Source organism: Coccinella septempunctata, chromosome 8 (genome assembly GCF_907165205.1).
Source record: "Coccinella septempunctata chromosome 8, icCocSept1.1, whole genome shotgun sequence".
In the NCBI taxonomy this organism is placed as follows: domain Eukaryota; kingdom Metazoa; phylum Arthropoda; class Insecta; order Coleoptera; family Coccinellidae; genus Coccinella; species Coccinella septempunctata.
In genome coordinates this window covers 12,480,003-12,502,257 of record NC_058196.1, presented here as the reverse complement: position 1 = coordinate 12,502,257, position 22,255 = coordinate 12,480,003, and the positions used below count along the sequence as shown (strand labels likewise).

At 35.6% G+C, this 22,255-nt stretch overlaps 1 protein-coding gene across 1 annotated transcript; it reads right to left on the bottom strand.

Moving 5' to 3' along the window:
- Positions 1 to 3,793: 3,793 nt before the first annotated feature.
- On the bottom strand, positions 3,794 to 6,991 carry LOC123318304. Its single transcript, XM_044904923.1, has one exon. The coding sequence runs from the start codon at positions 6,989 to 6,991 to the stop codon at positions 3,794 to 3,796; it is 3,198 nt and encodes a 1,065-aa protein (XP_044760858.1).
- Between the last annotated feature and the right edge of the window lie 15,264 nt (positions 6,992 to 22,255).

Below are 22,255 nucleotides of genomic sequence, written 5' to 3'. Positions count from 1 at the left end.
TCCCAAAATGAATTGATTTTCGGGGTGTCCCACCTGTTGATCATATTCTAGAAATAATTGTTTTGGTCAGACGCCTCTAAGGAATAGAGCACTTCATGAAAATGTATTTAGAAATTCTTAATTGATTTTTTTTTTCAAAGAATATTCTGTTGAATGTGTTCAACAATTATACCTTATTCGGTCTTCAAAATAGTCATTCACAATGATGAAATGTTTCAAAATTTATAATGCCCAGATATGGATGGAGAAACTACGCTATCTTGAAACTAAAAATTAAATCTTGATCTTCAGAATGAATCTATTTTTCTATGGACAACTAGTTGTGTGAATAAAAACAAAGAAAGAAATCGCGGGGTGTCAGATCTGGATATCTAGCATTCCAATGATGGGGTCCTACCCTTCTAATGAAATGACCTGAAATACTGATAAATACTTTTGCTGGTGCATGAATATCATCAATGTTTCAATAACAAATTGTAACAAGACCAGACCAATCCATAGATTTCCATAGATCCAATAATGACTATAACGGAATCAGTGAAGAGTTCGAAAGTGCATTCATCATACTTATTCGAAGTGCCAATCATTACCTTCAACAAAACACCAAATGAGGTGAAAATCAGTTCGGAAAATTACTTCAGTTCCACGATGTCCATAAAAAGCGATTCATTCAGAAGATATCAAGTTATAATCATTTTTTTCATGATAGCGCAGTTTTTTATTTCCATTTTTGTTCATTATCAATATCAAAGCTTATTATCACTGTAAATGTCTTATCTGAATACCCAGATATGCTATAAATATCAAAAACAGATGCAAGACATATATTGAGAACGAAAAACTTCAGTTGAACATTTCCAATTCCATTTTTAGATTTCGACATTTGATTGGCGATCATTTTCATCCCATTAATTAATGTGAAGTAAAAGTCAATATGCAGCGCTATTTTTTCCAGAGGCATTTCACCACCAAACAATTATTCATTAAAAATAATCCACTGATAAGGCATACCAAAGTTTCATTGATTTTGAGAAAATCAATGCAGATACCTGAAAAATTCAAATTTATGCCGAAAAAACTACAAACAGAGTGTTTTGCATGAGTTTAAATTTGAATATAGCCTCAATGAGTCCGGTCCTGTGTTCGTCAACTTTTAATGTTCTTTTTTATTGAAACTTACAAGTTTAAGCGGATAATGAATTTTTAGCTGAATCCAACTAAAATATTTGGAATTATAGCCGAACGAAAATTCGGGAAATTTGAATATACTCCTCTGTATATCGGAGACGGAATAGCTAAGACACACATATGAGGTGTTTTTGAACTCAGCTCAATGTCCTCTTCACGGTTTTCGTTTGTCCGTTTACTTGTGAAACACCCTGTGAATCGCAAAAGACTCCTGGAGCAATTGAAAAATGCCATTAAATCAAGGAGTTTCTTTTGATCCGCTATGATGAAAAGTGTCAATATCCAGTTATTATTATTATTTGGGGTGATTAATCGAAAATCTACAATATCTCGAAAACCAAGGCACTTTTACAAAACGTAAAATATATTTATCTGAACCGTCATAGAGTCCTCTAGCCGGAGGCTCCATATTATCCATTCATTACGCCACAGCCTGTATAATTATTATTATTATATCAATGAATTGAAAATAAACAGACATCAATACGAGCCAGTTGTTTTTTTTTTGAAGGTGAAGCTCCTATTACTTCAAACTTCTTTTAATTATTTTGACTACCCAGACTACCATTCACGCAAGATGATTTTTGTTGAAGAATTCAACATTCTTGTAATTATCCGTTCATTTCTTCCAGAGATACCCATTCCCTACCACCTTTGAGTATTCAACTCAATGCTAACACTGCATCAAATGCATTTATTCTTCGGGTTGATTTTTTTGAATTCTAAGAAGATAAACAACAGTAACTCTCCTCAAACTACTGATCACTTGTATTTTCCATGTAAATAAATAGATTTGGTATGTCTTCAATCAGTTTGTATGAACGTCAGTTATGTTCGTTACATATTTTCGACTTAATATTTTCCGAAGTGATTTGGCATTGTGATTAAATACGTAATTATTGAGAGTCTCACGTAGAACGGACTACGTAGCACTGATTCACAACTCAAAAATGTTTTGACAAGCGTCATTTTCGTACCATACAGAGTGAAAGGTATCCAATTTCCATGGCCAATCCAGTGCTATAATAAAAGTAAATGAAGTATAGAATCTGAAAGTAAAACGTATATCTTTGTTGATTTATTCGGGAAAAACATCCCAATGGAGTTCCTAATGTCGTGAATATAATGCCCAAAAATTAGATTACTATTTCATACCAGAACAAATTCGGTAAAATTGTCTTTGGAATTAATCTTATATGTCACAAAAAATTTCATTGTCATGTATCATTCATTTTGGGACCTATATGGTACTAAACTCCCCTATCGGACGAAGTATCGTAGACATAAGCATATTTATTCAAAACTGTTAATATTCATGAAGAAAAGATAATAATTTCTGACCAAATTCATTTACACCGAGATCACGAACCTTATCAATCAAGTATTAGAGTATGAAGTTCATTAATATCAGTATCGTTCTCGAACTATTTACAGGTTTCAATAAGTGTGAATGAATCGGAAGAGCAGCTGTATTCTATATATGAGTAGAATTCAAGCTGCCTTACTTTCTGTCCTCCTAAAATCTGGCAACGTTGCGGGAGGTGAGAGCGCACTACTAATAAGAAATATATGCGGAGGTAGTAAGGTCTGATTCGTTTGAAGAAAAATTTTTCGATACAAATCTTTTCCCCTCTTTAGGTACCCCTGTTATTTACCTTCCCCTCTACATATATAAGCAAAAATTATTCCAATTATATAACTCCTTCACCCGGAGGTCAGGTCGCCCAATGAACTTAACGGAGGTAACAACGCACTACGTATACTACGTATACCTATATATATATATATATATATATATATATATATATATATATATATATATGTATACAAGGAGTATTGCCGTATTTTCTAATCTACTTAATTATTGGGTACTCGGCATAAAGGGGCTATGTAGACAAATCAAACAACCATTTGTCATGTACATCTATATTTCGGACACTTGTTTAGGTCCTTCATCAGGATGCTAAAAAAGTTAATAAAAACCTCTAAAATCTAACAGACTAAAAAATCTTCAAGACAAAAACTTACGTTTGACTAGTTGTGGAAAGAATGGCAAAGAAACAATCAGCATGTGTCCAACCAATTACAAATCATTGGAAGGAAGAAAACTACATCAATCTCGAGAAACTACATGAATATTCTCTAAGTAATAACACAAACAAAATCGTGTTTCTTCCTTCCAATGATTTGTAATTGGTTGGACACATGCTGATTGTTTCTTTGCCATTCTTTCCACAACTAGTCAAACGTAAGTTTTTGTCTTGAAGATTTTTTAGTCTGTTAGATTTTAGAGGTTTTTATTAACTTTTTTAGCATCCTGATGAAGGACCTAAACAAGTGTCCGAAATATAGATGTACATGACAAATGGTTGTTTGATTTGTCTACATAGCCCCTTTATGCCGAGTACCCAATAATTAAGTATATATATATATATATATATATATATATATATATATATATATATATATATATATATATATATATATATATATATATATATATATATATATATATATATATATATATATATATTTTTTTTTTTTTTAACCACCAATCAGGGATATCTGATGCAACTGGGTTTATTCACCAAAGTTAACATCACGCTCAAAAACCTCGTAGAAACCTCCGAACAATTCTAGTTGTACTCAAGATGACCTGCTTCTGGGAAGTAGAGATGACATCTAGCTCCAAACATAATCTCCTGGTGTTCTCAGGTAGGTGTGCCTCAACTATTCCATTGGTCGACATTATTAACGGAAGAATACTAATCTTGCTCAGATCATACATCTCCTTCAGCTGAAACGCCAGGTCACCATATTTCGTTATTTTTTCGGTGTATGCTCTTGTGATGTTATCATCAGCTGGGATTGTGAACTCCATCAACATGCACGTCCTCCTGTCATTATCGAAAAGCGCTATGTCGGGTCTATTATGCATTACGCTTCTGTCCGTCACCAGCGCCGAGTCCCAGTATAGTTTGTATCGTGCACTTTCAATTAATGTTCTTGGGACATATAGATGGTTCGGAGTTACATCCTGGAGTAACCCCAGATTCAGTGCTATTTTCTGATGATAGATTTTTGCCATGTTGTTATGTCTTTCAAGGTATTCTCTCGGCGCCAAAATGGGGCAAGAAGACGTAACATGTTGTATAGTTTCAGGTGCCTGGGAGCACTTACGACATCGGTCAGATGGTATGTCCAGCTTAGCAATGTGCCTTTGGTACATTCTGGTTGGCATAACTTGATCCTGTATTGCCAGGAGTCTACCTTCAGTTTCTGGATATAAGTATCCGGCTCGCAGGTAAGTCAGAGACTCCATTTTATTAACATGCTCTCCCTTCAGGCATCCAGGATATCGCCCATGTAAGGCCATGGCACCCCACTCCTCGATAAGCTGTTGCATTGATTGGTCAGTGCATTGAACATCCGGTTCCGACAATCTCAATGGTGACAGGTTTCGGTCCGCCTCACGAATCGCCTGGAAAAAAGGTGAGTTCTTTTTAAGAAAATAATTCCTCAGTGATGTTATGTTTGCCCTGTGGACATCCTCTAAGTTTAGCAAGCCTCTGCCCCCCTGTTGGCGTGGCAGATATAGGCGTATTACCGATGAGTGGGGATGATGGACTCCAAACTTTACCAGCAGGGATCTTAGCGCTCTATCCATTTCTTTGAGTTCAGTCGTTGACCAAGTCAGAACCCCGAAAGAGTAAGTGATCGTGGGTATTGCCCAGATATTGATGGCAGTGAAAAGTGATCGAGCGTTTAATTTCGACTTCAGAAGGATGGTAACTCTTTTGAGTAGTCTCTGCCTGAAGAAATCTTTCATTTCCGATGTTTGAATATCTAGAGCTTGTTTGATTCCCAGGTATTTGTATGAATCACCTACGCCCAAAGAAGGTATTACAGTCTGATTCATCAAAGTTGTTTCAAAATTCGGGGCTTGGACTTTTCCGCGTATCACTTCCAAAGTTGCACACTTCTCAACTCCAAAGCTCATGCCGATCGAGTCGCTGAACTGTGAGACTATTTCCAGAAGTCTTTTAAGCTGATCAGAGTTGGCCCCATACAATTTGAGATCATCAATATACAGACTATGGTTGACTCGGACTTGTCTAGGCTTGTCAATGACATATCCGTAAATTGTATTCCTGAGTAGCATACTTAGAGGATTGAGAGCCATACAGAACCACACCGCACTAAGAGTGTCGCCTTGAAAAACACCCCGGTTTATCTCAATATTCTTGGATCCTCTCATCTCATCTCCATTATGAACGAAGAGGGAGGTTCTCCAGGTACGCATCAGAAACTCCAAGAGATTGATGACCTTCTCATCGATGCCATGCATCCGAAGAACTTTCAGCAGCCAGGAGTGGGGTACCGAGTCAAAGGCTTTGCGATAGTCCACCCACGCGACCGAAATATTTCTCAGTTTCTTACGTGCCTGCTTTGTGATTATATAGTCTACAACCAGGAGTTCCTTGGAGCCTTTAGTTCTTATTCGCCCACCCCCTTGCTCAGGGGCCATAAGATTATGTGTTCGTAGGTGCTTATTCAGGTGTTTCGTGACGATCGCTGTCAATATTTTATACACTGCAGGGAGGCATGTTATTGGGCGATAATTTTCAGGATTTTTTGGATCTCCACCCTTCAGAATCAAATATGTTTGGCCCTGAGTGAAGTAACTTGGGAGGAGAGTGGGGTCTGAAAGGGATCTTTTAAGCAGTATCGACAATATCTCGTGGACACTGGTGAAATGTTTCCACCAATAGTTGTGCAAATTATCGCATCCTGGAGTTGCCCAGTTATTAGAACCCTTCAGTACGTCTGCTATATCAGACCCCTCGATGTTAATTTCTTCCATTTGAGTTGTTGGGATCCTGGATTCAGCTTCTTGTATCCAAGGCATATTTCGATCATATGTGGTCTTTTTAGACCAAACTTCACCCCAGTATTCCTCAGCTGCCCCAAGCTCAAGTCGATCACCCCCCTCGGTACTTCCCTGTTCAAGGTCCCTGAAAAACTTTTTTTGGTTTTGAAAGAACAACTTATTATTTTTGTGTCTTGTGACTCTCTCATTGTACCGTCTTATGCGACTACCTAATGCTCTGATCTTTTGTTTCAGATTATCACAGAGCACCAAGATTTTTTCCTTGAACTCCGGATCTCTCCGTTTTATCCTATATTCGGAGGCCGTTTTCCTGGCAGCTTTGATCACCTTGTTCGATGGATTTGGAGAATGGAGGTAAGTATGGAGTTTTCCTATTTTTCTTCTTATCAAAACGATCTTCTGTTCCAGGCGTCTCTTCCAAGGAGGGGGGTTATTCAGTCTCTGAGCCGCGTTTTCATTAATTTTTTTCCCATGAAATTCACAGATCGTAACAGCTCCGGCATATACAACATCAACCAGTTCAGTAAGCGTGTCAACCTCTCCGAGATGTCTAGGAATCACCGAGTTCAAAGATTTCATCGTTTCCAAGATCAGCTTTGAGTGCTGCAACCGTGGTATCTTCGGTCTACTTTCAGGATTCATACCAGAAAATTTCATGAGGTTCTCGAGGAACTGTTGTTCGATCGTCTCAGCCTGCTCACTCCTCACATAAAGTCCGCTTTGTCTCATCCTCAGCGATGATCTACGCCGGTTGGTTTCCTCAGCTATCGAGTTCTGTTCTTCTGGTATCTCGAGTGGATAGCAACTAGTTTTGATGCTTTCCAACTCGGCTCGGGACAGTTTTTCTCCCCGTAGCATCCATCTCACCCTATTAGATAACAGTTGAGCATATGAGGGTCTGCTCGGACACATTTCCTCCCAGGTTTCAAGCAAGATCTGTCTGTATGTTCTAGCTGAACGTTCAGTTAGGTCTAGAGCAATATAATGTGCACGCATCAAAATACAGTTCTCTTCATATGTCCAGCGTGTACGCCGATCTCGTATCCTACTCGTAACGGGGTGAGCGTTTTGCTCGCCCAAGTTTTCCGAGTTCACTCTTCGCAGAGTAACGTGATTTGGCCTTGCGGTGCCGTCTCGGGGGGGTGCGCCGCTCGCTCCACACCTAACCCCAACAGGTCGAACATCTGGACGGCTCCGAGAGGGGTCGACCTGAGACCCCTCACCGCCCTGAGTTTTACTTCTTGTGATGGGAGCTAATTGATTCACACTCACAGAGGCTGCTAACCCCAGCTGAGCTATGGAGACTCGGGTTCGCGGGGGCGTCACTCCCCGATAGCTTTGCAACTACCCTGCGATATATATATATATATATATATATATATATATATATATATATATATATATATATATATATATATATATATATATATATATATACACAAATCGGTAACTCCAACTCTTATTATGAATCTATATCAATAACGGGTTATTGGATGAGAAAGGACTGCACTTATGTGAAACTCATTTATTCATCGTCGACGTTTCGGCTCATGTCTGAGCCTTCTTCAGGACTCTACAAGGTAACAATAATATGTTATAATACAATGTATAACACATCAACATGAGACTATACATATATATATATAGTTATAAAGTGTTAATACCACCTCCAAAATAGTAACTCGTTTAACGCTCTCACCTCATATATATCGATGTCACCTCCGAAATCGGAGGTGACAACGTTTTGCCTTGTTTTTTAGCTTGTTAGATTCAGGAGGCTTCAGGGACCAACATATCAAAAAATCGTTTTGAGGTCACAACGCATATATATATATATATATATATATATATATATATATAATATTTTTTTTTTCACACACCTATAAGGGGGAATTATATCAACGACTGTCGGGCTTTCGCCAAGGCATTCGTTGTTGCTACGGACCTTGCAGAAACTTCCTCACAATCCGAGTTGTATAAAGGATCACTTGTTTCTGTGCTTGTGATATTATATTGAGGTCTAGCTTTAAACGCTCTGTGTTCTCGATGAGGTGGTGCTCCACCAACCCATTCACAGTTATTATCAAGGGGATTATACTCATAGACTTTAGGTTGTAGAGCTCCTTGAGTTGAAATGCCAGATCTCCATACTTGTTCAACTTCTCAGCGTAGGCTCTAGAGACGTTATCATCAGCCGGTATGGTGACGTCAATTATGAAGCAGGATTCTCTTTGCTTATCGAACAATGTAATGTCCGGCCTATTATGAGCAACTCCCCTGTCTGTCAACATCGTGGCATCCCAGTAGAGTCTATAGCGCTCGTTCTGCAGCAATGTCTGAGGACAATACAAATGCTGTTCGATCTCGTGCTTAAGTAATCCGAGCTTAAGGGCCATTTGCTGATGGTATATCTTGGCCATTGCATTATGCCTGTCCAGGTAGTCCCTCGGAGCCATAATTGTACACGAAGATGTTATGTGTTGGATTGATTCAGGGGCTTGGGAACACTTCCTACAGCGATCCGAAGGGATGTCCTGTTTCGCAATATGTCTCAAGTACATCCTCGTGGGCATCACCTGGTCCTGTATCGCCATCAATCTTCCCTCCGTTTCAGGAAACAAATACCCTGCACGTAAGTATCTTAGCGATTCGGTCTTATTAATTTCTTCTTTTTCCAGGTGACCAGGGTATCTGCCGTGAAGAGCCATGGACCGCCATTCATGTTTTAGTTCTTCATCAGTTCGCTGCGTCGGATGGTAGTCTCGAGATGACAGTTTTAGTTATATATATATATATATATATATATATATATATATATATATATATATATATATATATATATATATATATATATATATATATATATATATATATATATATATATATATATATATATATATATATATATATATATATATATATATATATATATATATATATATATATATATATATATATATATATATATATATATATATATATATATATATATATATATATATATATATATATATATATATATATATATATATATATATATATATATATATATATATATATATATATATATATATATATATGAACCCGTAGTTCGTTGTTACCTCCGTTAAGTTCATTGGGCGACCTGACCTCCGGGTGAAGGAGTTTTTTAATTGGAATACTTTCTGCTTATATATGTAGAGGGGAAGGTAAATAACAGGGGTACCTAAAGAGGGGAAAAGATTTTCATTGAAAAATTTTTCTTTAAACGAATCAGACCTTACTACCTCCGCATATATTTCTTATTAATAGTACGCTCTCACCTCCCGCAACGTTGCCAGATTTCAGGAGGACAGAAAGTAGGGCAGCTTGAATTCTACTCATATACAGAATACAGCTGCTCTTCCGATTCATTCACACATACTGAAACCTGTAAATAGTTCGAGAACGATACTGATATTAATAAACTTTATACGCTAATAAATTGATTGATAAGGATTCGGAGTAAATGAATTTGGACAGAAATTATTATCTTTTCTTCATGAATATCAACAGTTTTGAATGAATATTCTATGTCTACGATACTTCGTCCGATAGGGGAGTTTAATACCGTATAGGTCCTAAAATGAATGATACATGACAATGAAATTTTTCGTAACATATAAGATTAATTCCAAAGACAATTTTACCGAATTTGTTCTGGTATGAAATAGTTATCTAAATTTTGGGCATTATATTCACGACATGAGGAACTCCATTGAAATGTTTTTCCCGAATGAATCAACAAAGATAAACGTTTCACTTTCAGCTTCTATAATTCATTCACTTTCATTTTAGCACAGGATTGGCCATGGAAACTGAATACCTTCCACTCTGTATGGTACGAAAATGTTGGGTTAAGACGCTTGTCAAAACATTTTTGAGTTTTAAATCAGTGCTACGTAGTCCGTTCTACGTGAGACTCTCAGTAATTACGTATTTCATCACAATGTCAAATCACTTCGGAAAATATTGCGTCGAAAATATGTAACGAACATAATTGACATTTTATACAAACTGATTGGAGACATACCAAATCTATTTATTTACATGGAAAATAGAAGTAATCAGTAGCTTGAGGAGAGTTACTGTTGTTTATTTTCTTTGGCTGAAGGCTGAAGACGTTACATCAGTTGTAGAATTCAAAAAAATCAACCCGAAGATGAAATGCATTTGATGCAGTGTTAGCATTGAATTGAATACTCATAGGTGGTAGGGAATGGGTATCTCTTGAAGAAATGAACGGATAATTACGAGAATGTTGAATTCCTCAACAAAAATCATCTTCCGTGAATGATAGTCAAAATAATTAAAAGAAGTTTGAAGCAACAGGAGCTTCACCTTCAAACAAAACAACTGCCTAGTATTCATGTCTGCTTATTTTCAATACATTGATATAATAATAATAATTATATAGGGTGTGGCGTAATGAATGGATAATATGGAGCCTGCGGGTAGAGTACCTACTCTATGGCGGTTCAAATAAATATATTTTACGTTTGGCAAAAGTGCCTTGGTTTTCGAGATATTGGGGATTTTCGATGAATCACCCCAAATAATAATAATAACTGGATATTGACATTTTTCATCATAGCGGTTCAAAAGAAACTCCTTGATTTAATGGCATTTCTTAATTGCTCGAGGAGTCTTTTGAAATTTTTCAGTACACAGGGTGTTTCACAAGTAAACGGACAAACGAAAACCGTGAATAGAGGGCATTGAACTAAGTTCAAAAACACCTCATATGTGTGTCTTAGGCATTCCGTTTCCGATTAGATAGAGAGGAGTTTATTCAAATTTCCCTAATTTTTGTTCGGCTATAACTCCAAATATTTTAGTTGGATTCGGCTAAAAATTTATTATCCGCTTAAACTTCTAAGTTTCAATAAAACAGAACATTAAAAGTTGACGAACACAGGACCGGCCTCATTGAGGATATATTCAAATTTAAACTCATGCAAAACACTCTGTTTGTAGTTTTTCTCGTCATAATTTTGAATTTTTCAGGTATCTTCATTGATTTTCTCAAAATCAATGAAACTTTGGTATGCCTTTTCAGATTATTTCTAATGAATAATTGTTTGATCGTGAAATGTCTGGAAAAAACAGCGCTGCATATTGACTTTTACTTCACATTAATTAATGGGATGAATATGATCGCCAATCAACTGAGGAAATCTAAAAATGGAATTGGAAATGTTCAACTGAATTTTTTCGTTCTCAATATATGTCTTGCATTTGTTTTTGATATTTATAGCATATCTGGTCATTCAGATAAATCATTAACAGTGATAATAAGCTTTATTATTGATAATGGACAAAAATAGAAATAAAAAACTACGCTATCATGATCATGAAAATAATAATTATAATTCGATATCTTCCGAATGAATCGCTTTTTATGGACAACGTGGAACTGAAGTAATTTTCCGAACTGATTTTCACCTCATTTGTTCTTTTAGTGAAGGTAATGATTGGCACTTCGAATAAGTATGATAAATGCACTTTCGAATTCTTCACTGATTCCGTTATAGTCATTATTGGATCTATGGAAATCTATGGATTGTTCTGGTCTTATTACAATTTGTTATTGAAACATTGATGATATTCATGCACCAGCAAAAGTATTTATCAGTATTTCAGGTCATTTTATTAGAAGGGTAGGACCCCAATATTGGACTGCTAGATCTCCAGATCTAACACCCCGCGATTTCTTTCTTTGTTTTTATTCACACAACTAGTTGTCCATAGAAAAATAGATTCATTCTGAATATCAAGTTTTAAATTTTAGTTTCAAGGTAGCGTAGTTTTTCCATCCATATTTGGATATTATCAATTTTGAAACATTTTATCCTTGTGTAAGAGTATTTTGAAAACCGAATATGGTATAATTGTTGAACACATTCAACAAAATATTCTTTGAAAAAACATCAATTAAGGATTTCTAAATACATTTTCATGAAGTGCTCTATTCCTTAGAGGCGTCTGACCAAAACAATTATTTCTAGAACATGATCAATAGGTGTCGCAACCCAAAAATCAATTCATTTTGAGACAATAATAATGCAGATAACAAAAAAGTTGAAATTATGATTAAACAACTACATACATGGTGTTTTTATGAGTTTGAAGTTAAGTAAAGCCTCACTGAGCCCGGTCCAGATTTTTGTCGAATTTTAATGCTCTGTTTCAATGAAATTAACAACTCAAGGCTAAATATAAATTTTCAGTCGACTTGATCAGAATTTCAGGAGTTATAGCCAAACGGAAATTCGAGAAATTTCAAAAAACCCCGAAGAAACCTATATATAGGGTGCCCCAAAACTATTGAATCAAACGTCACACCACGATAGAGTAGATCAAATACTATCGAATGACACCAACATTAGTTGAGCGAAAATGTACCGTTTCTAAAAAAACCTAACCTAAAGTTGCCGATTTTCGAACTATTTTTTCAGTCACAAGGCCAATTTGTTATTACGGATAGCGTATTTCTCCCATATTATAACCCCTGTTTATTCTGAGTATTAAAAATCATGTAGAAAAAACAATTGTTTTAATTTACATTTACTTAGGTTATGGTTATCGATTAACTACTTAAAATAATTTCAATTAGGGGAGATGAAACAATAATATTACTTCAATATAATTTAAAATCTATATCCTTTTTCACAAACTGGCCCTGTTATTAAGAAAAATAGTTCGAAAATCGGCAACTTTATGTATTTTAATGAAATTCTGATTATTTTGGAAACGGTACATTTTCGTCGAACTAATTTTGGTGTCATTCGATAATATTTGGTTTACTCTATCGTGGTGTGACGTTTGATTCACTAGTTTTGGAACACCCTGTATATGGTATGATTCTGAACTCAGCTCAATGCCCTCTATTCACGGTTTTCATTTGTCTGTTTACTCGTGAAACACCCAGTATACTTCTTGTACTCTGAAAATTTTAAAACAAATGCCCTCACCGTCATATGAAAATTCAAATTCTTCTTGCTGTAAGAACCGTTCATCCTTTCACCCAACGCCGAGCCTAGTTACATGGCCCGTTGAAAACGAAATCGGCATCTGTTTACTGCAAAACACGTGTTAACGCTGATATGAAGGGTTCAAAATTTTCTACCTGATTCGGGCTATTTAGGAACGAATTGCTCAAGATGCCCAGTTCGAATAACATTTCGTTTTGCGTGTTATATTGGATAAAATTGAATTTATTCCATGGATGATTCGAGAATTATTGATGTCCAGAATGCTCCAGAATGATGAAAATTTTCAGATTTCATTGAAATTCTTGCGAAAATTATCTCGTATATTTTCAAGTTTAGATTTTAATTCATTCAGAACTTTGAAGTTCGGCAAATAATGATGTAAATGATATAGCTAACAGTTAATCACATTTCCTTCAGCGCAGTTGTTGTTTTGAAGAAAAAGCAGTAGATTCTCGCAAAATCCGAAACTCTACATGAATAGGCCCAGTTGTTCAGTTCGGGATTAAAGTTTATCCTAACTAAATTGATTTTGACATTTCAGTTCAGTTGTCAGGTTAATCTAGGATCATCTTGAATCTCGGCCTTATCCTGAACTGAACAACCGGGCCTTATAGTAATAGCAACGTAGCATTAATTAACTCGGTATATTATTGGAATAATATTAAATTTTTATAGCGGAGAATAGTGGTTTTCAGCCTCTGTATTCACGAAATTCATTTTATGTTTTTTTTTTCATGTGAATCGGCCCGAAATCTTGGATCCCCCGACCTGATATTATAGTTTCGTATACTTCTATGACAATAGCATAATAACTCAAATTTCAACATTTTCACAGAAATTTTTGAATTTAAGGGAGAGACACATTAAAAAAACCGATAGCAAGTTACCGCCTAAACTGCGAGCTTGCCGTAGTTGAAAGTGGTACCAATCTACTCAGTGCTTCATAATATGTATAGTTTTATGACTCAGTGTTTTTCAGAACCTGTAAAAATAAAATTAAAAACTGTAGACTCGTCATCGCCGTCCAAGGCTGCATCTTGGAAGAGCTGTCTATTTGGAAAAAAATTTATAGGAACTAGCCCCGCTTATTTTCATTAAGGAATCATCTCCCTTAGTCCTTCGCATTTGTTTACAGATATCCTGTATATAGATACATTTTATCTATGTACCTATTCATTTTGGATAGTAGAAGTTTAATCAATATGTGTTATTTTCGAATACCAAAACAAAAATTTTAATTGCACCTGATTTGTTAATTATAAGAATCATCATTCATTTTGAATAATAAAACTTCATGCGAAAATACTTAAATTAACTTTAGTCTTTCTCCTTTCATCATGCGTCCATCATAGTGTCCGCTGTTCATCATAGCTTTTGAGAATTACCAATCAATCATATGTATCCGAGTATGTATCTATATTATTTCCTTCATTTTGTAGATTCATCATGTCTTGACAAAAATATGGTTGCAATTTCAAAATATATTGACTCGAGGCCTTCAAAAGACTTCAATTTTGTTCATTTTTTCCCTTACATCCTGTATGATCTATCGAAAAATGCAAATCTGTTTTGGATAATTCTTCATGAAATCTTACTTGTTTCGATATAATTTGTAATTTTCTTTATGATACATCACTAAAAAATTTAAATAAATAAATAAATAATGTGCTTTATTTCAGGTAAAGTGTACACATGACATTGAACACTTGAAGTGAAACAGGGTCATTTTCTGCTTTATAGTCTGTGTTCCATAAAGTCTTCCACACTGTAGGGTTCGATTTCAAGTAAGAGTTTGAAGATGAATTTCTTGAACTGTTGTAGAGTCCATTCTCCTCTTAGTTGTCTTACATCTTATTGTAATAACGAATTTCAGTGAAGCTTAATATGTGTCTTGGATATTTTAGTGCAGTTGTCCTCGTTCGTATTGTAATTACTTACTGTTTTTTCTTCGAAGTAGTGCTAGTTCTTGAATGTAAATATCAGGCTTCCTTGGATGTGTACAGCAGGAGCAGTCAAAAGACCATTCCTTCTGAAGACTCCCCTGCATGATTCCGTCCTCCTCATCCTCCAGATCATTCTGAAGGCTCTGTTCTTCATTTTCAGCACTCTATGTAGGTTGTATGAACTACTATAGAACATGATGCCATACCTGAACACTGCCTGGTATATTGTTCTTAGTGAGGTTATGTCCAGATATTTATTGAGGACTCCCAAAGTGTAGCAGATGGTAGTCAGTTGATTGCAAAGGTTGGAAATGTGCTCTCCCCAATCAAGGGTTACCTCAATAGTGAGGCCTAGGAAGCGACAAGATTTAGTCAGTTCTAATGTGGAGTTAGACAGTGAAATGCTGGTAGGCACTTGGAGACCGGAATGAGCTGTCCTGAATAGGATGGCACTTGTTTTTTCAGAATTCATGCACAAACCGTTTGCTTCAAACCACTGGCTAGCACGATTTAGAGTTAGAGTTGAGTATGAAATGGTAAACTCAACTCTAAATCGTGCTTGGCCAATACAGTGAAGTTTCCCAGGTAGAATGGTGTTGTCTCGGAGACGTCTTCATTAGGTCTTTATTGGTCTTCGACGTCACTCGGACGTACGATAACGTCTCTGTCTGAGACGTCAATTCAAGTAGGCTAGTAAGACGTCGTACAATAACGTCTCCGAGACGTCAATTCAAGTGGGCTAGTAAGACGTCACACAAAAGACGTCTGAATAACGTTATTCTTAGACCACTCTGAGACTTTAGACTTATAATTTTTTCAAGGTTCGATATATATCGGACAGTTTGAATATAGATATGTAGATATGAAACGGAGGATAACGTCCGTTAAATTATAAATCGCTATATTCATATCCTTTAGATTCAAGGAAAATGAAATTATTTGCAGTCAAAAGCCTGAAAAAAATATGACTAGCTATCTTGTTCCATTTATCCTATGTAAATGCATGTGTCAACGCATTGATAATTGATCTTTTGCTTCATTTCCGTTAGTACATAGTCTTGAAAATAACTTTTTCTGACACACTTTTTCATGATACTCAATACCAATAATACCAACATCTTACACAGCCTCGACGGCCGTAATGGCAGCGCGCTCGGCTAGGATGCCGGAGGTAGTGGGTTCGAATCCCGCCGATATCATAGATGTTTGTGGGTGTCTTGTACCTAGGATTTCAAATAATGTATGCTGATATTCTCGAACACAAGGCCAGGGGGAAGAAAAAAAAACAATGTCGGTTTATGTCTCATTTTTATCCATGAAATTCTAAAATTTTCTGAAAAATACTAACGTCCTCAGTACGTAAGAAAGACGTACGCAAGACGTAAAAGTACCGAATAATCGTCTTACAAATTCGTCTTCAAGACGTCACCGTAAGACGTCTTCAGGCTGTGACATATTAACGTCACCATAAGGTTTCACTGACGTCACCAAGTTGGTCACCATACGTCCGAACATGACCAACCAAAGACGTCTTGAAGACTAAAATTTCTACCTGGGTTGTGTCATCTGCATAATTCACTGTCATAACCATGGTTTCATCGAATATGGTACTTAGGTCATTTAGAAAAATGATGAAAATGATAGGGCCCAATATGCTACCCTGCGGAACTCTGTGAGTTCTTCTTCCGAAACTGTTGTTTTTTCGTTCTGAGAGATCACCACTCTCTGCCTGCGGTTTGCTAAATATGATTGAAACCAGTCTAGCTTGTTTATGCCATATGCAGAAAGTTTATGGAGAATAAGGTCGTGGGACAGAGTATCGAATGCCTTTGATAGATCCAGCATTAGACCCACTGTTATATTAGAATCCTCCAAGGCATTAAAGATTCCTGAAATGAACTCAAACACTGCTGTCTGAGTTGATCTACCTCTTACATAACCATGTTGTGTGGGTAAAAGGATCTTTTCTTTTACAAGGTATTCTACTAGTTGAGTGCAGATTGTTAGTTCCATTATTTTACACCAGAGAGATGGTACAAGCTATTCAAATTTTCGGGAAAATCCAATAATTAAACATAATCGATAATAAAACAGATGTTTCTGAGCAAAGGATTCCTCAAAATCATTGAGCAATCCGATTTAAGAAAAATATATAGAGCGTTCCATTTGAAATAACACAACAATGTCCAACATGCGTTTTAGCCGACGTTGTTCATTTCTGTGATATTGTAAAATTTGTAGCATTTTTTCTCTTGATTCTGAAATGAAAATTTTCGGAATGGCTCGTTGTCCTTGAATATTCATCACCATTTACATCTGAATATTTAGCTTGAGATGAAAGAAGTTCAACGGATGCATAGATACACACGATGAAATATAAACAGTCATAATTCCATTCGAGAGAGCCAAGATTGGTTTTCTTTCACGTGATTCTTTCCCCTACAGATAAATGCGATAAAAAATCGTTGAGATATGCCGCCTGGATTGCAATTATGGAGGCGATAGCGCGCTGCGCCTCTCTACAGTTAATTCATCCGTATACTTATATTCCGCCTGTCTACATCTGCTTTGAAAATACAACGTTGCCATTTTCGGAGGTGCTAACGAGCAAAGAGTCCCCCACAGCAATGTTGTCTGTTTACTCGTGAAACACCCTGTATACTCCTTGTACTCTGAAAATTTTGAAACAAATGCCTCACCCTCATATGAAAATTCAAATTCCTCTTGTTGTGAGAAACGTTCATCCAGAGACTCTGGTTCATCCCCCCGACCCTGGTTACATTGCCCGTTGAAAATGAAATCGGCATCTGTTTACTGCAAAACACGTGTTAATGCTGATACGAAGGGTTCAAACTTCTCTACCTGATTCGAGCTTTTTAGGAACGAATTGCTCAAGATGAGTTCGAGTAACATTTCGTTTTGCGTGTTATATTGGATAAAATTGAATTTATGCCATGGACGATTCGAGAATTATTGATGTCCAGAATGATGAAAATTTTCAGATTTCATTGAAACTCTTGCGAAAACTGTCTCGTATATTGTCAAGTTAAGATTTTAATTCATTCAGAACTTTGAAGTTCGACAAATAATGATGTAAATAATTCAATTATATTTGCCTCAAGACTCGAAACTTTTCGAGAAACGATTTATTTAATTATTTGATGACGAATAAATCAATTATGTGTGTTGATATTATATTTTCATTCATTGAAGAATATTTAGAATAATGAAGTTCAACAAATGATACGAACAATATACTTATTCAATTAACCTCATGATCCGAAACATTTCAGAATTTATTTCGTGTTTAGATAATCCGCTGCATATCGTTGTTCACAATACGACTGTCAATTTAGGACCAATTATAGAACGATTTAATTAATAGATCAATAGCTTTCGAAAATGTTGGTCAGTCTATGACTGACAACTCATTTTGTCAAATGACGGATTTCAGTATCAGACTGCTATATTAGTATGATGAGAGTTCAAAAAAATTTGTATGGACTACAGAATTCAGATGGTTGATATTCCGTGTCGCTAACAGTCAATCACATTTCCTTCAGCGTAGTTGTTGGTTTGAAGAAAAAGTAGTAGATTCTCGCAAAATCCGAAACTCTACATGTATAGCAGTTGTTCAGTTCGGGATTAAAGTTTGTCCTAGATTGATTTTGACATTTCAGTTCAGTTCTGTCAGATCAATCTTGGATCATCTTAAATCTCGGCCTAATCCTGAAGTGATCAACCGGGCCTTATAGTAATAGCAACGTAGCATTCATTAAGTCGGTATATTATTGGAATAATACTAATTTTTTATAGTGGAGAATAGTGGATTCTCCTCGGTAGTTATTCACGAAATTCATTTTATTATGTTTTTTTAAGGTGAATCGGCCCGAAATCTTGGATCCCCCCGACCTGCTAGTTTCGTATACTTTTTGAATTTAAGGGAGAGACACATTGAAAAAATCGATAGCAATTTACCGCCTAAACTACGAGCTTGCCGAAGTTGAAACTGGTAACAATCTACTCAGTGCTTCTGTAAAAAAAATTGAAACCTGTAAACTCGTCATCGCCTTCCAAAGGCTGTATTTTGGAAGGGCTGTCGATTTGGAAAAAAATTTATAGGAACTACCCCCGCTTATTTTCATTAAGGAATCATCTCCCTTAGTTCTTCGCATTTGTTCACAGATATCCTGTATATAGATATATTTTATCTATGTACCTACTTATTTTGGATAGTAGAAGTTTAGTTTCGAAGACCAAAACAAAAATGTCAATTGCACCTGATTTGTTGATTATAAGAATCATTTATTTTGAATAATAAAACAGTATGCGAAAATACTTAAATTAACTTTTGTCTTTCTCCTTTCATCATGCCTCCATCATAGTGTCCGCTGTTCATCATAGCTTTTGGGAATTTACCAACCAATCATCTGTATATCAATCATATGTATCCGAGTATGTATTTATATTATTAACTTCATTTTGTAGATTCATCATGTCTTGACAAAAACATGGTTGCAATTTCAAAATATGTTGACTCGAGGCCTTCTAAAGACCCTTCCCTTACATCCTTTATGATCTATCGAAAAATGAAATCTGTTTTGAATAATTCTTCATAAAATCTCACTTGTTTCGATATAATTGGTAATTTTCTTTATGATACATCACTAAAAAATTCAAACCAGAGAGATGGTACAAGTTCTTTAAATTTTCGGGAAAATCCAATATTTAAACATAATCTATAATAAAATAGATGCTTCTGAGCAAAGGATTCCTCAAAATCATTGAGCAATCCGATTCAAAGAAAATATACAGAGCGTTCGATCTGGAATAACACATCAATGACCAACATTGGGTTCAGCCGACGTTCATTTCTTTTGTATTGTAAAATTTATCGCATTTTTTCTCTCGATTCTGAAATAATTTGAATTAATCTGAAAATGTTCGGAATCGCTTATTCTCATTGAATATTCATCACTATCTATTACGGTAGTATCGATCCTAGCAGGTATGCAGCGCTTGTCCGGCACGCGGTCGCCCAAATAAAAGGGATGGCCTCAGACAGCCACCTTCATTTGTCAGTCAGTGTCAATTATTGAGTATTACTTTCTAACTCCAATTATCCAAATTTTGAATGAGACGACGAAAAATATTAAATGAAACTGAATTTTTCAATCTTGTCAAATCGAATATTCCTTGTTCCCTTTCACCGAAAAAAAGAAAAACAAAAGAATGCTTGCTTCAGAAGAACGTGATGTAAAGATCGAACAAACCACCATCTGAGAGCAATTATCGTTATCGATAGGGACTCGAGATAGGAATGTCTAGGGTTTGTAAAAATTACCAGATTTTGAAATAGAATCGCGTGGTCGTAAAAACAAAAACGGCTAGGGTTCAATTATGATGCTTCCTACAGTTACTGCATGCGTGTACTTAAAAATGTAAATTGCATTTTCATTGTGTAGATTAGATAACATAAAAATCTGTAGAGAAGATGTCGGAGGGCAGGGACATCATCATCCAAATGGGAGATTATAGATTCTCATTTACAGGGTGTTTTTAAAGTTTGAGTGGAGCGGAAATTAAAACAACTCTATCTCCTGAACGGAATCGCCTATTCATCCGAAATTTGAAATGGAGATAGTTTCCATGAGGTTCCAGAAAACTGCAATCAATATCATTCTATTTGCAGGACAGTAAATTTGGACAGTCGTTGTCGTTAAAATTTCGCGAAATCACCCAATGAATTTCATGATTTCTCGATATCTGCGTAAACTGTAAAATTTATTTATTCAATTTCTTGATAGTGACAATAAGTTTTTTCTCGTGTTGATATTTAACATTCTATTCTTCTCATACCGAAGTGAATTTTGAATCTTTACGAATTTAATCAATTAAATATACATTATTGAATGTTTATTCCAATTTTCATTTGATCCAATACAAAAAAAAATCAAAGGTGCGGTGCGTTCTATAAAATAACATCAAATAAAATCATCTCTGCAACCAAAGATGTAGGAACAATTAATTCTTTAATGCAATTCATTAAGATATAAAATTCACTTCATCATGGGATGAAAACGATCACTTTATATTTTATTTTTACCAATTAAATTACTTAAAAATAAATAATTGTTGAAGAACCATCCTCGAGTTACTCTTCAGAAAACTGATCTAAGTAGTCGATCAAATGAAAACTAAAATTAACATTCAATAGTGATTCAATTGATTAAATCCATAAAAATTCAAAATTCACTTCGTTATGAGATCAATAGGATGTTGAATATCGACACGATAGAAAAAATTATTGTCGCTATCAAGACGAAAAATCAGTTTCTGGAACCTGATAGAAGCTATCTTCATATCAAATTTCGGATGAATATCTCCGTTCAGGAGATAGAGTGATTTCAATTTCCATTTAAATTTGAAAAACACCCTGTAAATCAGAATCTAGAACTCTTAGATACTACATGTGGGGGTTCTTCGTAATCCTCGAGGTGTTCTCTATCTCACATCAAAATGTTTTTCATCTTATCTGGGACACCGTATATATGTAAAAAAAAGTATATTTTTTGTCTTTGGAGCGGGCGGAGCGGCACATAAGGAATTCGGCACGCCTTAGGATCGGCCTGTACTTCTGAATATTCTTTTCCAAAAAGTATTCTCCTTTCTCTGAACAGCTCATTTTTTTATATGCAAGGTAACATTTCTGAATATTCGTTATTCTAATAGGAAGTATTATCTATATAAATAATTTTCATAGAAAGAATCAATATTATTATGGTTTTATTTCAGGTAGGTAATGAATTATTTCGCCAAATTCAGAATTATAGAGATATATTGAATTGATGTGACTGATACTGGATGAAGATCCACAATTGAACTCAAAATAGATAATACGATTTTACAAAATTAGTTTTGAACCACGACACAATAACATCTTCAGGTGGGTGAAGGTAAGCTCAGTTTACCAAGTAGTGGAATTAATAGTATTCCAAATCTTGCTTATGACCATGAAGGTCTTTCGACTAGGTTCGGCCTTCCAAGTGAAGATTCTTCTGTTCTTCAGTTGTTTGAGGAACCCTCATGTTGGGGAATCATCTCCCATAGATATATCAGTGGTTATTCATTAGAAAATAGGAAAAAGAAATTCAAAAATTTCTCACACTTCATTGAAAATTCGTCAATATTTCCTATCAGTGGTTATCAAACCGGCCGAA

What these genes read in the sequence shown, in the direction of transcription:
- LOC123318304 (XM_044904923.1), bottom strand. Translation starts at nt 6,991, where the DNA reads ATGTGTCCGAGCAGACCCTCATATGCTCAACTGTTATCTAATAGGGTG.